At 43.0% G+C, this 15,191-nt stretch overlaps 1 protein-coding gene across 9 annotated transcripts in view; it reads left to right on the top strand.

Annotated features, from left to right (window-relative positions):
• The window catches only part of cpeb3 (cytoplasmic polyadenylation element binding protein 3), a 39,050-nt gene extending 26,234 nt beyond the window's left edge, over positions 1-12,816 (top strand). For all 9 annotated transcript variants that reach the window (XM_051378032.1, XM_051378041.1, XM_051378067.1 and 6 more), the window contains 4 exons: positions 7,739-7,857; positions 8,453-8,567; positions 9,061-9,242; positions 10,835-12,816. In XM_051378032.1, the coding sequence (XP_051233992.1) occupies positions 7,739-7,857; positions 8,453-8,567; positions 9,061-9,242; positions 10,835-11,062 (644 nt within the window). In that variant the 3' untranslated portion in view covers positions 11,063-12,816. The remainder of the gene's footprint in view (positions 1-7,738; positions 7,858-8,452; positions 8,568-9,060; positions 9,243-10,834) is intronic.
• The last annotated feature ends 2,375 nt before the right edge of the window (positions 12,817-15,191 follow it).

Genomic DNA, 15,191 nt, shown 5'->3' with positions numbered 1-15,191 from the left:
TGTGAAAATCTCTGCCAGTTTCTCCCCCACTCTCATTTTTCAACATCCCCTTCTTTTTTTTTTTTTTTTTTTTTTAGCTTGGGAGGATTATTTTGAATAGGCTTGGCTCTACTAATATCCAAAGCCAGGAGGAAAAATGCAGCATCCTTTTAGGGGAATGAATGAGCTTACGGCGGCTGGAGGACGCCGCCATGTAAGGGGAGGAGACATGTGGGACTAGTGATCTGTGTAGAATTCATCTTGCACTCTAATTTAAAACCCCCCCTCTCCAAAACTCAGAGGGAAACTGTGAAATTATCCTGTTTATGTCACACTCCCCATATTAACTGGCAAGGGAACTTGGGCAGATGCCTGGTGACAGAGTTCTTAGCACTAATAGCTTCAGGGTTGAGAGCAAGTGCACATCTGCATGTGTGTGTGTAAGCGTGTCCTACTGCCGGGTGGACTGTAACGGCTGATTTGCGGATGTGGGTTTCGCATCAAGAGGTCATCGGCCTCTCCTCGTGTTAAACGTCCTTCCAAGCTTGACTGAATGGAAGATAGTTGTCACTTTCCGTCCTCTTTCACATTAAACTGCCAGCGATGTGTGTCTGTACAGTTATGAAAGTGTTTTGGTTTAGGGATGACTCATATTGTGGCTCGGTCCGACTTTAGGGACAAGCTATTTGGTGCTTGGAGAGGAAGTAGGAACAGGGATCAGCTAACTGTGCTCCATGCTCTTATGTTTTCATGAATGCAATATTGCATTGGCATTACCCCCCAGTACATACTGTACATTGTCAATCATCGTCTATCTGTAACTTTATCTGTAATGTATTTGTCTATCAACAACTAATTGAAGCTAGATGTGATATGATAATGTTGGGTATCTTTGCGATGTATTGTGATAAATGCAGTTTTAGGTTTTATGTGTGTTTTTTTTAAAGGGAGAGAAGTCAAATTCTCTCATTCAAGATGTATTTTATTACATTCTTCAAGATTTGGAGAAAAAAAGATGAAATAGTCACCTGAATGGCGGCAAACGAGCAAATTTGCTCATTGAGGGACTGAACGGCAGTATATTGAATAGTCTTTAAACAAGTCACAACATTTTGTAATGTTGACGATAGATTTGCTCCCAACTGAGCATTTTAGCTTCGTTTAGCTTGTTGTTTTGGTTTTATGGCCTGCAACTTTACAGTTTTGCTTCACTCTCATCAAGCTCACTTCCAGACACAACAGGCCGCTGTATTCAATGGATGAAGCTCTATTGAACCCACTGTACCCTACCTGCCTAACACCATAGTGGAGCATTTAGCTGCTAAATAGCCAGATACTTCCCTCAGGAGCCGGTAGAGACCAAAACAGAGCTGAAAGGACAGTAAATATTGCCAGAACCATGACTCTAAATAAGTGCTAATGTTGTTCTGTGCCTGCTGGATGTGTAAATAACTTGCTAACACGTTCATCATATAACCTTTATAATGAGATAATATGTCAGTGTTGTATTTGCAGCTTGTTCTGATGCCACCAAGTCTTCAAAAATCAGTTAAAGCTGAATTTTTATTTTTCATTTTTACCAGTGATTCCTTTTCTTCATTTCTCATTTCTTGGCCATGTCGCTCTCAGAAAAATCTGACCACTACGTTCAGATTACTGTGGTTGTTGGCAATAAGCTTGAAATGTTATGGAGCTATTTCTGTCCCTGATTGGCGAATGGAAGAGGAGGAGGAGGAGGAGGAGGAGGAGGAGGTGTGCTGGGAGCCTGGGAGCTATAAACGGCTACAAATGCTAATGCTCACGTCACACTGCACACTGTGTCAGACTTGTTTGAAGGCTTCAAAAGGTCAGAACAGAAGTCAGCCAGTCATTATCAGCTTTTTTTGTGCTGTCATGAGTCAAAAGGGACATTCAAAACAGAAGTCTGTATTTTCTCTTCACATATATATATATTATAAATTCAGCAAGGCTCAAATAATGGCAGCAGAGAAGTGCTGCAGTGGCAACAGTCGCAGTATTACATCGCACTGCATTACTCGGGCCTTGATTTCTCTTTTCGTCCTCATGTTGGGATTATATCCAGTGAGTGACTTCTTCAAATTGAGATGATTAGCGACGCTTGATTTCCCCCCGTCCGCTACTGTTATCACTGACTACTCTCCAATTGCTCCAAAGCCTCGAGGCCTGTTTGTTTTTTGGAGAGCAGATGTTTGTCTCTGTCCATCCATCCTGCCAATTCTTCTTCTTCTTCTTCTTCTTCTTCTTCTTTTTCTTCTCGTCCTTCCCTCCCCTCATCGTGTGAGTTGCTGTCAGCCGTCGTTTACATTTTGTGGCCCTCTGCAGGTTTCGGTCTCTCTGTGTCCTCTCATGGGATAGATAGTATACATGGAGGGTTAGGCTTCATATATGCTTTCACACAGAACAGCCTCCAGACTTTTGAAGCGGGTCGAAGTGTGTTTGCTGCTAGGACGGCTGTTTCTCTGATGGCTAGTGGCTGATTTATTTCTCGGTCATTCTGGGCGTCTGTGCCCTCGCCTATGTGAAATCTGTTGCTGAGTATGAAAAGTTAAGCCCGGATTTAAATGTCACTGTTAAAGCCAGAGAGATGCACAGTGTGACTATGCTCTCTCGGTTTATCTAGTCATCATGGGTTGGATTTCAGCAAAGTCAACACAACTTTCAGTTGATGAGGTAATGGAGAGAATAGGATAGCAATGTGGGACTTTGATATAGCAGTGGAAAGATGTTTGTGTACTACTTAGTGACGGACCCCACAGTATCAGTTCCACTGTGGTATGTGGATAATGTAAAGTATCAGCTAGCACCAGGTACGGATGCAATACTTTGAGTCAGCAGTGTATTTTTAGACCTTTTTTAATCTGGGTTCAAAACTCAGAAGTGATGGAGGTATTAGCATTTTCTGGGAGTTGCTCGACCTCTGACATACCGTATTTGATTCCCGTGCAATGGAAAACACTTAATGGAAGACATTGACATTTTGAAAAAGATGCTTTCTTGCAGAGAGTTGGATGAGCAGATTGATATCATCCTTGTGTCTGTATGGTGAAGCTACCACCAGCAGCACAAAGACTGATTTAGAGGTGCTGCGAGACACATTTTGGACCGAGCCAGGCTAGTTGTTCGCCCTTGTTTCCCGTCTTAATGCTAAGCTAAGCCAACTGACTCCTGGTGGTAGACTTATATTGAACGTACAGGCATCAGAGTGGTATCAGCGAGTGAGCATATTATGTCAAACTGTTCCATTAATACCTGTCTCCCATTAACCCTCGTAAAGCCCAGCCTGATGCTATCTTTAGGCAGCAGTTTGCTGGTTAAGTGTCTGCAGTTAGTGAGTTCATGTCTTTGTTTTTATGGCAATTTAACAAATTGTCATCAGGTTGCTGTTGAGGTAACTGCTGGCCTCCATTACAGGAAACACTCTCTCCTGCATGAGGTCATCGGTTTGTCTGCGCAACCCACGAGGCACTCTGCCTATCGTTTGTCTGTGAACGCCGCTCTTTGGGCTGGAAAATGCTGCGGGTGTACGTATTCCGTTCCTCCCAGGACAGTGCTGGGAGCTCAGCAGCAAAGCCCTATAAATCTCAGGCACGAGCCACTGCAGATCTGCGCTCTCCTCCCGTGGTGTAAGCCTCTGCACTGCGCAAGGCTGATGGAAAAAGACAGATCCTCAGCACCATTCAGGCTAAATATTAGAGTATTAAAATGGCACAGAGCCCTATGAAACCTGGTACAGTCTGCTTTAATGGTAGGACTCAAGGGTTGACGCAGTTTAATGCAAAGCCGTGCCGTATTCATTCAAATATGTACACACCGATGGAATCGAGTGTTCAAGCTATTGATCGTGTAGACATGCTGTGTCCTGATGGAACCTTTCATTGCCAGAGGAATCTGCAGAAGTAGAGAATGATGGGAGTAATACTAAACCCAAGTATCTTATAGCACAGATCATGACACAGGTTTTCTTTTACAGTTTGGTACAATACAAGCCAGTGACTTCATTTATTGGATAAAAAAAAAAAAAACCCCGTACAATTATAAGATAATATTCCTATGATATTGCCCAAAATTGAACTGTAATATGGTCTAACTGTAATATATTAGCACTTAAATTAATAATTATAATAATAATAATTGACAGAGGTCTACTTTTAAGATTGTAAAAGTTTTCATTTTCCTGGCAGTTGGTGTCCTCACTGGTGAATTTAATTTAAACAAGTTTGAAGGATGTAATAGAAGTCGTTTACCGGCTTTTTTTTACGATACTTGCAGCGTGAAATTGAGTGTAAGGCTTTCCAGGCCTCTTGCGTCAGTTTTGTAACTTTCTAACGGGGTCCATTAAAGTCTCCTTTACATGTTCCTCCTGCTCCCCATGTATTTTCAAACTCCCTGTTTGCATGGCAGTCATTCATGTTGCTCCTCTCCTTCTCTTCCCTACCTTTTCTCACTTTACCCCTCTCTTTCCATCTGTCTCACTCCTCTCCCCCTCCTTCTTTCTCTCTCTCTCTCTCTCTCTCTCTCTCTCTCTCTCCTGCCCTGGGTCATGGAACACGTTGTTCCCTCCTTCAGACTGTATGAGCTGCTGGCTAGCTCTGCCTTTTCATGCTGGGTTTTTTTTTTTTTGTGCAAGACTGCAGTTGTTTTTTCTCAGAGGGGGGATGTCAGCGCTAAACCACATGATTTCTCCCAATGACAAACCCTCTTTATGTAACCCAGCGACACAGAGACAGGGGTCTTATGTCGGGTGATGACTAGGCACGTGGAGAAAGATGACGATGCACAAAATCCTCTTATGTCGAGTCTAATTGTGTATTTCTTTGCGGCTGGTCCTGAGAGGAGATTGCTGACCAATTATAAGGCGACAGCGATTAGCAGGTTACTTAAAACAGCTGATTCCAATTAGTTTTGCATTGTGAGTATTTTTGTTTGGTCTCCGATGGTACAGTCTGTTATTAGAGAAAACATTATAGCCCCACTGAGGTTATAAGCCTGTTACTTGACTCTACAGGGCTCATAATAACAAACCACTAAAAACTGTTAATTAGTAAGAGCCTCTGTGGTTACTTTGCATAATACTAGATGCATACAATCACGCAGCACTGTGTATGCTAAGGTGTTAGCACAGAGCAAAATCTGGTATTGGTCCAAAAAGGGACACATGGATAATTATGGCGCCTGTGTTGCTATCACCTAATGATTGTGTTGCGGTCCTCTCGAGGACACACAGACCTGCTTCTCCATCCTCTCTCCCTTTTCTTTTATCATTGCTGCCATTATTACAACACTTTTTTCAGTTGTTGGCACATTCATTTACCTCCGGGCCCTCGTGAGGCACTTAAGAGACACTACTAAGAGAGGTAATTATTGTGATGTTATCTTGTGTGTAAATAGTTTTCTTTCTTATATTAATCTTCAGTATCATGTCGTCCTCATGGTATCTGTGGTTGGCAACTAAATGATTTATGTTGGCAGAGTTAACACTTGATAAAATGAATATCCATTGAAGATCAAGTTCAACGTTGGGGTACAAAACAAGCGTCTATTTTCTCTTTTCTCTGCGACTAAAATTCCCTCCTGACCATAAATGGGAAATAGTGAAAAATGCCCATTATAATCCCCCACAGCACAAACGGATGCCTTTAGTATCATTCAGTTTAAAATCCAACCCGGATACTCAGTTTACTGTCATATATGGGAAAGAGCAACAAGAAATCCTCAGGGCTGATAAGCTGGAACCAGCAAATGTTTGGCATTTTCACTTTTAAAAATGACCCAGTGACACTTTATTTTGATAGTATAGAGTATTTGTAACATATCAGCAGTTTATTAGTTGAGAACTGTTTAAAAAATGAAACCAGCACTGTGGTTGAGGTTTGGTTAGATTTAGACCCATGATTTAGACAGAAAAAGCAAAAATAGGGTTACACATATTGTATTAAACTATATTATAATATACTATACTATTAAGTATTTGTAGGTGGACTATCTAAATGAAGTGTTATCAATGACCCACACAATAGAACAATTGTTAAATTGTCAAATTAATGGATTTATTCTCTGTCCATCCAGTCCAAATGTTTTCTGGATCTTTTTTGTGTGTGTCCACTGATCTGTGCACATACAGGGTTTTCATACAAGTCATCAAGACTGTAACTCTGATGATTCTTATACAACGTGGCAGTCTACGTAATCGTCTGCTGATATAGACGCAAATGTCAAAAAGTCACAATCACCTCTCGAGACTTGACACTGTCACATGGATCAGGACTCACGTCACACACGGTCGACGGCCGCTGTCAGAGCGAGCAGCGGTTTCAGCCCTCGTGAGGACACATACACCTGCTTACGTACTTGCTTTTTTTTCCATTCCACCTTTGTTGCTCACTGCGTTCTCTTTCTTGTCTTCTTTTATTTCCCTCTGCCTCCCCCCGCCCTCCCTCTCTCTTCAGCAGCACACCCTTCCCTCCCCTCCCTGCCCTGATACACACTTTCACTCAGACCTATCCACATACCTCAGTTGACTGGGTCTGCCGAGTCAGGCTTTATTCCTCCTTTTCCCCCTCATCCCATGCGTGGCAGCTCCGCTCAGGAATGTTGAAAGTGAAACATGACAGTTGCACATTCCTCTTCCTCGCCATTTTCACTCATGCATTTGTCCGCATAAGTGTGTGTGTGTGTGTGTGTGTGTGTGTGTGTGTGTGTGTGTGTGTGTGTGTGTGTGTGTGTGTGTGTGTGTGTGTGAGGGTGACACTGAGAGATGACTTCTCAAGAGATACATTGCACATGGCTTTTGTAGTAGTCTCGAGGGACACTAGACACAAAGTGATTGGAAGTTGGAGTGTACTCCAGCATAAAACTAGTCTCTGGGTGTGCGAGCGTGTGCATATCTACCCATCCCAGTTGCTCCACTCAGGCCGCAGCTCATATTCCCTTGACTCAGGGGTGCCACAGGTGGTGCTGGGCTTCTGCTAACATAATCAGCCATTTACAACCCATTCCGACATGACTTTGTGCACCAACATCTGCCGCTTTTTGACTGTAAATACATTCAGTCATTTCCTCTTTTGGTCTCATTTTATTATCTAAAAGTTTCTCTGAGCTCTTGCTTCTTTGTTCTTTATCTGTATAAATCAGATGCTCACCAACCCTTGCAGCATTGTTTGATGGGTGTTAGACTATTGAGCTGGCTTTCTGTCCCTCCCAAAACGGCTTAATAGCTCTGACCTTGGATAAGGTCTCTGCTCTCAGTGCTAAATAATTCAATAGTACAGAGTGACTGTCTGAATTGCTCTTTCTTTCTGCCTCGCACAGACATCACCAAACTCTCTCTCTACCTGAACCAATTCTCAGGGAAGATCTGCAGTGGGTTAGACTGATCAATTTTGCATGGTTCCTTTAGGAGTGGAGCACTCTTAGCCATTTAATCTGAAGCAGCACAGGCAGCAAGGTGCCGGGTGTACAGCGCCTTATGGAGGCAGGCGAGGCAAAAGAGGACAGAAGAACAGGCCACAAGGTCATATGCTTCTGTGGAGACGAAGTTGTCTGAAACTATGAATAATTACATGGAAAAATGTGGGGCTTAGTCACAGGATTGTGACTTGTACAATGTAGACACTGTAGAAAATACTCAAATGTCTATGAATTGTTGCCCAGAGGACAGAGTCTAAAGCATTGTGGTCACAAGGGTATGACAGAGAATGCCTGCTCTTTTCCTAAAATCCCTGTTTCCTCTTCTTTCCAGGCTACGCCTTCCTGCTCTTCCAGGAAGAGACTTCTGTTCAGGCCTTGATTGACGCCTGCATCGAGGAGGACGGCAAGCTCTACCTGTGTGTATCCAGCCCCACCATCAAAGACAAACCGGTGAGCAGCAGTAGATCTTCACATTCCCCCATCTGTCCTAGACTGCATTTCTTTTTTAGGACATAAAACTCTAGAAACTCTGTGAGGCTGCACTTGGTGCTATGAGTCAGCATGCTAACATTCTTGCAATGACATTTTATTTGTACCACATGAACCATCATCGTTGCTGCTAAAGTTTAATTAGCACTGAACAAAAAGTACAGTTGAGGCTGATGGGAATATGATGAGTTTTTCTGTTCAGTGCCAAAGTATCAGACGAATAGAAATGGACCTGATGATGGAGCTAGATCATTATGATTCATTATCGGGGAACCACGACTGTGTGTACAAATAAAGTTTCAATTCATCTTGTAGATACTGACATGGTTTCACAGAGTAAGTGGAAACATTAACTTGGTGGTGGCACGAGATAAAAAGTCAGACGATCACCAAAGTCATGTAGATACATCGTATGGGGACCAAAGTGTTGCACGGACCGGCAGACGGACATTGTCCTCAGAAGAGCCACGCTGCTAGCATGGCTAATAAATGGACAGGAAGTACACCACACATTGGCTTCTAAATGACCACATCTTTTTCCATCTCTCTTACACAGGTCCAGATCCGTCCCTGGAACCTCAGCGACAGTGACTTTGTCATGGATGGCTCCCAGCCGCTGGACCCCCGCAAGACCATCTTTGTAGGGGGTGTGCCGCGGCCCCTGCGTGCAGGTAGCGTATATGAATGGAATATCTTTTTATGCGATCCCCTAAAAGCCCTTAAATTGGCTTCATAACATCGGTTGGCATGGTGCGCATTGCCTGGAGGTTATAATGAAAGTTCTCCCTCTGAGAAAGCAATCCTCTACTTGGGTTTCCAGGACGCAGGCCAAGTGGTCGTCATGTTAAGAATTCATGGTGTAATGGAAGGCTCAGTCCTTCTGTTCTTGGGATAAACATCGCTGGCTTGTCTGCAATGTGACCCCTACTAATTATACCAGCAGTTTGAGACTGCAGCTCTGATGAATAGTGGAGTAGGGTAGATTTTTACATCAGGTAATAACGGCGTCAATCACAAAAGTTAAACCTTTTACGTAGTTTTTTGAGGAAGGCTGAGGGCTTTAAATTTGAGGAGAATAATGGAGAATAAAACTAACACTAAGAGGCCTGGCTGTGGCGCTAATCATTCCTCTTTCTTCTCTTTTCTTCACTTTCTTCTCTCCAGTGGAGCTGGCTATGATCATGGACCGGCTGTACGGAGGTGTTTGCTACGCCGGCATCGACACCGACCCGGAGCTCAAATACCCGAAGGGGGCCGGCCGTGTGGCCTTCTCCAACCAGCAGAGCTACATTGCTGCCATCAGCGCTCGCTTCGTTCAGCTGCAGCACAATGACATCGACAAAAGGGTGAGCGAGTTCATGCGCTTCATTCACAACATCCTTCCCCCTAAAAGAGAGCAGCGTCCCCACCACAGCTGAGGTTTTCACAGTCATTCCTATGGCATGCTGCAGAGCTGAACTCTGCCCGAGCCCTCTCCCATGTATCAGAGCTTTCATTATAGCCGGGTTTTCAGCCAACTGCACAGCACAGCCTACAATAACGGAAGGCCAGGCCAGGCTGTGCAATCACTACGGCCTTTGGCTGCGTGAGTCCCGACAGATGTTTCAAGTTGCAGACACAGAGGGTTGGTTTAATTATAGTAGTTCCCTATACATGTATATCCACTCGGGCTGTGCTGCAGCCTGGTTATTTTAGGCACGTCGGGCCAATTGCAGCGGGACAGATCGTGACCAAGGGAGACTGGTTGTCAGCCAGGAAGCCGAGCCTCTGCAGGGCGGGGCAGTGCACCCCACCTCAGCTATCGCCATCGATCTTCAGTGGGGGTTTAGGGTGTCTTTATTATGACTGGAAGTGGGTGGAACGTGAATAATGTTCAAAACAAGTTAAAGAGAGAACATTTAGCATACACAATGCTGTGAATGAAGGTTTTACTGCGAATATAAGACACAACATTTTTCTAACAGCCTTTTTTTAAACCAGTTAATCTTTGAGAATCACCATTAGTTTGAGTTTAAACCGGTGCTACGGAACAAGGAAGCCTGTTTTTGCCACTTTTCTTTCTAATTTCCTCTTTTCTCACCTTCAGCGTCCACAATTCCATTAACTGTAAATGGCTCTTGATAATAGGACATAGACGCTCATTACCCCTGGCCAGCTTCGCGTCCGCTGACTTGATATTGGTATTTAATAGCATGGCAGCATTGCCATTTCTGCCTGGCCTCCTCCTCCTTCATTTGTCTTTTGGATATTTGCACTGCAGTTGTTGCAGAGTTTGAACTGAGAGGGACGGTCTCCTGCAGCTGAAGGATTTGATAACCTTTCATTTTGTGGCCACGCTATAACAAGGTTAGCATCCACCCCTGCTTACTCATGAACTGAGGCGTCTCCATGGCGACTGAGCTCTCGTTTCTTGTCTTCCCGGCTTAGTGGTCAAACTCATTTCACTGGCGGACGAGAGGATACCTGCCTTGAGATTGCCTTGCATGGGGGTTTTGGATAATGGCTTGAAGGAGCTAACACATTTAGATCAATAGAGCTGTTATTTTAACACATTTACTGTTTGTGTTGGTTTTACTGTGCATAAGTCTCGCATAAAGATACCAGTTAAAGGTCCAGTGTGTAGGAGGAGGATCTGTTGGCAGAAAACAGATGGCAGTTGATTGCAGTCTGAAACATCACCGGTCATATAGAGGCATCAGTATTAAACTGAGACTGTTTTAGAACCAGTTAAAAACTCCCTGTAGCATTTCTCAGATTGCGACTGCAGTACTATTGTTACCTCTCACCCAATGGCAGCAGTTGAGAGAGCTGCCTGCTGGGAGCTGAGGTGCCCATCCAGGGCACAATCCATGTTTGTCTAATGAGATGACTAACGGCGCCGCAACCCAACACATGTTCTGATCCGTGTCTAAACTCGACGCCGCCTCTTTGTTTCCAGGTGGAGGTGAAGCCGTATGTCCTGGACGACCAGATGTGTGATGAGTGCCAGGGGGCACGCTGTGGGGGGAAGTTCGCCCCCTTCTTCTGTGCCAACGTCACCTGCCTGCAGTACTACTGCGAGTACTGCTGGGCCAGCATCCACTCGCGAGCCGGCCGAGAGTTCCACAAGCCACTGGTGAAGGAGGGGGGCGACCGCCCTCGACACGTGTCCTTCCGGTGGAGCTGAGGGGGGGGTGTCACAAGTCAGCCCTGCCCCTCCGGTGAACCCACAACCGACCCCCTAAAAACCTCCTGCACCCCTACTACCCTACAGGCCGGGACAGAGCTGCAACCGCCCCTCCCCCACAGCACCCGCCTACTCCACCCTGCTCCCCACAAACACCTCATGAAAAAAAAGCAAAAAGGATACCGTCAAATACATGGGACTGTCTTCATACCACACGGCTCTGAACTCATTGTCTAGTGTTCCCCTCTGATGAAGCATTGTGGGGAAATGAAATGCGAAAAGTCTTTCAGCTTAGAATTTGCACTTTGGCACAAAATCTCATTAAACACACACACAAACACACACACACACACACACACACACACACACACACACACACACACACACACACACACACACACACACATACACACACACAGGAGGGTATGTTAGACACCTGGCTACTTTCAGTTCCCCGTTCTGTTGACTGGGTGGTGTGGTACGTCCTGTTGGACCCCGCCGTACTGAGACAGAGGTGGGACCATACAAATATTTAAAAAGTATATATTTTTTGTTTTGTACCTATCTATACATATATAGATAATTTAAATTTTATGTAAAAGGAGCATGCACTTATTTTCAGAAGCTGTAGTTATATTGCCCCTAGTAAAAAAACAATCATTACCAAAGGCAAATGAAATTAATGCATACAGAAAAGCTAAATAGGTGGCATAAGATGTAGCAAGATTTAACGACTATCCAGTAGTGTGGGCCCGTATCGCCCAGAGAAAAAATAACACGGCTATATTCACTCTCAATTTTGACTCTGAAAATATTAATACCTCATATGCGCAATCGGATTAGTTTGCTTTCGATTTCTAGGTCTTTATTTTTATAATAACATTATTTTTTAGTGTTATGTAAATGTAATGCTGCAATAGCTTTGCTGCTAAATCCATGGTATAAACGGATACCATAAGTACTTTTTTCAGGCTAGGGTGTAAAATAATAAATAACAGATCTAGAGAAATGACGAGCTATCATAGGGGGAGGGGGCGCCCCTAGACAACGATGGCTACCTTTGTGGGGGTCGGGGTGGGTCGCCCCTAACTGCATGTTTATTTCAATCAGGTTGCTGCATGCAATAGACTTTTCAGTATCATGTCTACTATTCGATTCTGCCCATGTTTGCACAACACACTATAGACGTACGTACGTTCGACTCGCACGAAACTGGACAGAAACAGGGAAGACTGGTCAAAGGAATCATGGCGGCTCCGTGGCGCTGGTCGGGCTGACAGGCCACGCCACAGGGCGGCCAGAGCAGAACACACCCAGACGACAGGGAAAAAAAAAAAAAACCTTAATAATCACAAATCAAATTAAATGTAGGATTACCATTTAAAACTGTCTATGATAGGTGAAGTACTTTTTTGCAGTGATTGTTGATATAATTGTGCAATTTTTTATACCGTATGTAGTTAGGTCTGAGTATGCCTAGAACTGTGATTCGCTTTAACTGTCGTTAATGTCCGACATAGAAGTCCTGTGAAACTTCATAACTAGTGTATGCACACGTATATACGTATGTTCTCTTGTACACAGACTTGCACCAGTACACACAGAAGCCTCTCGACACACACACACACACACACACACACACACACACACACACACACACACACACACACACACACACAGACGGCTGTCTTTCTTACGCACACAAACAGGCCTAGAAACACAGAGTCTGACCTGAAGAGAAGACACAAAAACAATGTGAGCTTAAACTGAGAACTGAGGTCTTTGGTTATTATTACTTTTTATGATTTGTTCCACCGTTGACAAAAAAGCGCACGTTTACGTCCCAGAATGCAACCAAAGAGCTCACGTGTTCGACTTTTAACAGACCACCTAACACTCGGAGCGAACAGCCACCCGCAGAGGAGCCGAGGGTGCAGCGGTGCGGCCGGTTAGAGGAGGGAAGAGGGCAGTTGGGAAGAATTCGGGGAGGGGGTAAAATGAAACATTGAAGCTACTGGAGACTTGAGGTTGATAAACTGAGCTCTGCACATGATCTCACTACATGGCTGGGGTGGGGGGTGGGGGCTGGGGGAGGGTGGGGGAGGGAACATTGCCAGAAGATGCAGATGTGCAAGCTGGGGTTACCATATTTATCCAGATTTTTTTTTCCTGCAAAGCTTGAAGTAATGGACCTGCTAAAAAAAACAAAAATGGTGGACATCTTTTATCAAAAGGTTATAGTGCGCAGTTCAAACAGGATTGGGTTGGGTTGGGTTGGGTTGGGGGGGGGTGTTTGGTAGTTATGAATGCATAGAAAAACTTAAGTATTGGCTGCTGAAGACAAGGGCGGCTCTGGTTTGGGGGTTGGCGTGGGGGGGCCAAGTTACACTGGTTTTTAGCAGTTTTGTGGACAATCCGAACGGGGTCCTACATCATTGCAAGTTAATGTGTGTCGTCCCCTCTTTCTTTTGTCCGTGAGTTGTGATTGTCCCGTGCTGGCGCCCCCCGCAGTCCCTCTCCTCTTTCTCGTTTTAGTCGCAAACTGTTTTTTTTGTTTGTTTTTTTTGCTTTAGGATAGATGTTTTTGTTGTCCAAGAAAAAAAACTAATTGAAACTAAGCAGAAGATACTTTTTTACTGATAGAAAAAGAAAAAAAAAGACTTAAAAAACACAAGGCTAACCATGAGTAATAATAAGTATCCCTATGAAAGTGAATTCTGGGTGTTTTTGTGACATTTCTTTCCCCACCCAGACAGGTTTTCTATGTTTGTTCCTTCTCTATGATAGATATTTGTTATGCACTACTCTTTGTATCTGAACAGTTTTCGACGGTCAGCAGTTCTTTTTGTTAAAAGACAAAAAAAAAAAGACGATAAAGCGTGCTTTCTGACTGACAAGATCTTTTGCAATACCTCAATTTTGAAATATATTAGGAGAGAAACTGATATTTTCTAAGTAAGTTTATTCAGATGAAAAAATATATATTAATTTAATTCTTCAAGAGAAATGATTTAACAGATGGTTGATTTTTTTATTTTTATCATGCTTATTTGCTTTTATTTTAAGAATTTATTTTTTTGAAAAAGACAACAACTGAAGGAGCTAGAGCTTTATAACTAATATAATGATGTAGTTAGTGAGAGTACAGTCTACTTTATTACAGTGGAAGTTAGGGGTGAGTGTCCCACTGATTGAAATTGGTCTAAAACATCGGAGAAAGAGCTCTTTAGGAATAATCAGGTGCTCAGAGAGAAAACTGAACATATTTCCCACGTTTTTGTATATTTATAATCAATCATTTACTATGCTGACCAGAGTTGTGAAAGAGATCTTCTGTTCATTATTTTTTTAAGAGAAGTTTTTTATGTTTCCTAAAAGTATGTGCTCCCTTTTGTTTTGTAAAAAAGCAACATGACCCTGATTTGTTAGCCTGACGGCGTCGGGAGGTAACGAGAAATAAAAGGAGACTTGTGAGAGTCACTGAACAGCCGGAGGTAGAGAGACGAGAATGTTATTTTTAACACAAAACAGACACAAGTGTTTTCACCTGTAACTTGATCGAAAGCCCCCAAGGTGCATCAATTGACTGGTGGCCTTCTATTCACGCAAGACTTGAATTAGTCCCATTTTTTTAAGGCTAAGAACCTTGATTCTTTGTTGTAATGTGCAATACTGTTTGTACTGTTTGTAGAAAAGAAGAAAACAAGAAAAAGAGGCATAAATCTTTATTGCAGAATTATTTTCATTGCAAGCATTGTGATTCACTAAAATCATTTTCTACTGTGTATTTACCTACTCTACCTGCTAGTACCTTCCAGTAGTAATGTAGCCTTTGTACTGAGAAATTTTCATTATTTTTAGAAAGTTTTGCTAAAAAAGAAAAGAATTTAAACATATTTACATATTTTCATTTTTATTTCGTATTTTTTCTTTACAGACTTATTTCTCAACCATTAATAGTTATTTCTGGGGGAGACTTTCATATCTGGTCAATGTCATTAATATTATTTTGTATTTTTACTTGGAATAAATTAATTTTATGATGCTAATTCTTTAAAAGTTTATTTTTTTCGTTTGTTCACTTTTTTCATTTTTTGAAGCTAAAAAAAAAAAAGAACTTTGTAATATT

This window comes from Dicentrarchus labrax, unplaced genomic scaffold (assembly GCF_905237075.1).
Source record: "Dicentrarchus labrax unplaced genomic scaffold, dlabrax2021, whole genome shotgun sequence".
NCBI lineage: Eukaryota > Metazoa > Chordata > Actinopteri > Moronidae > Dicentrarchus > Dicentrarchus labrax.
Note: the sequence above shows the minus strand (reverse complement) of the source record. Positions and strands in the feature narration are given on the sequence as shown.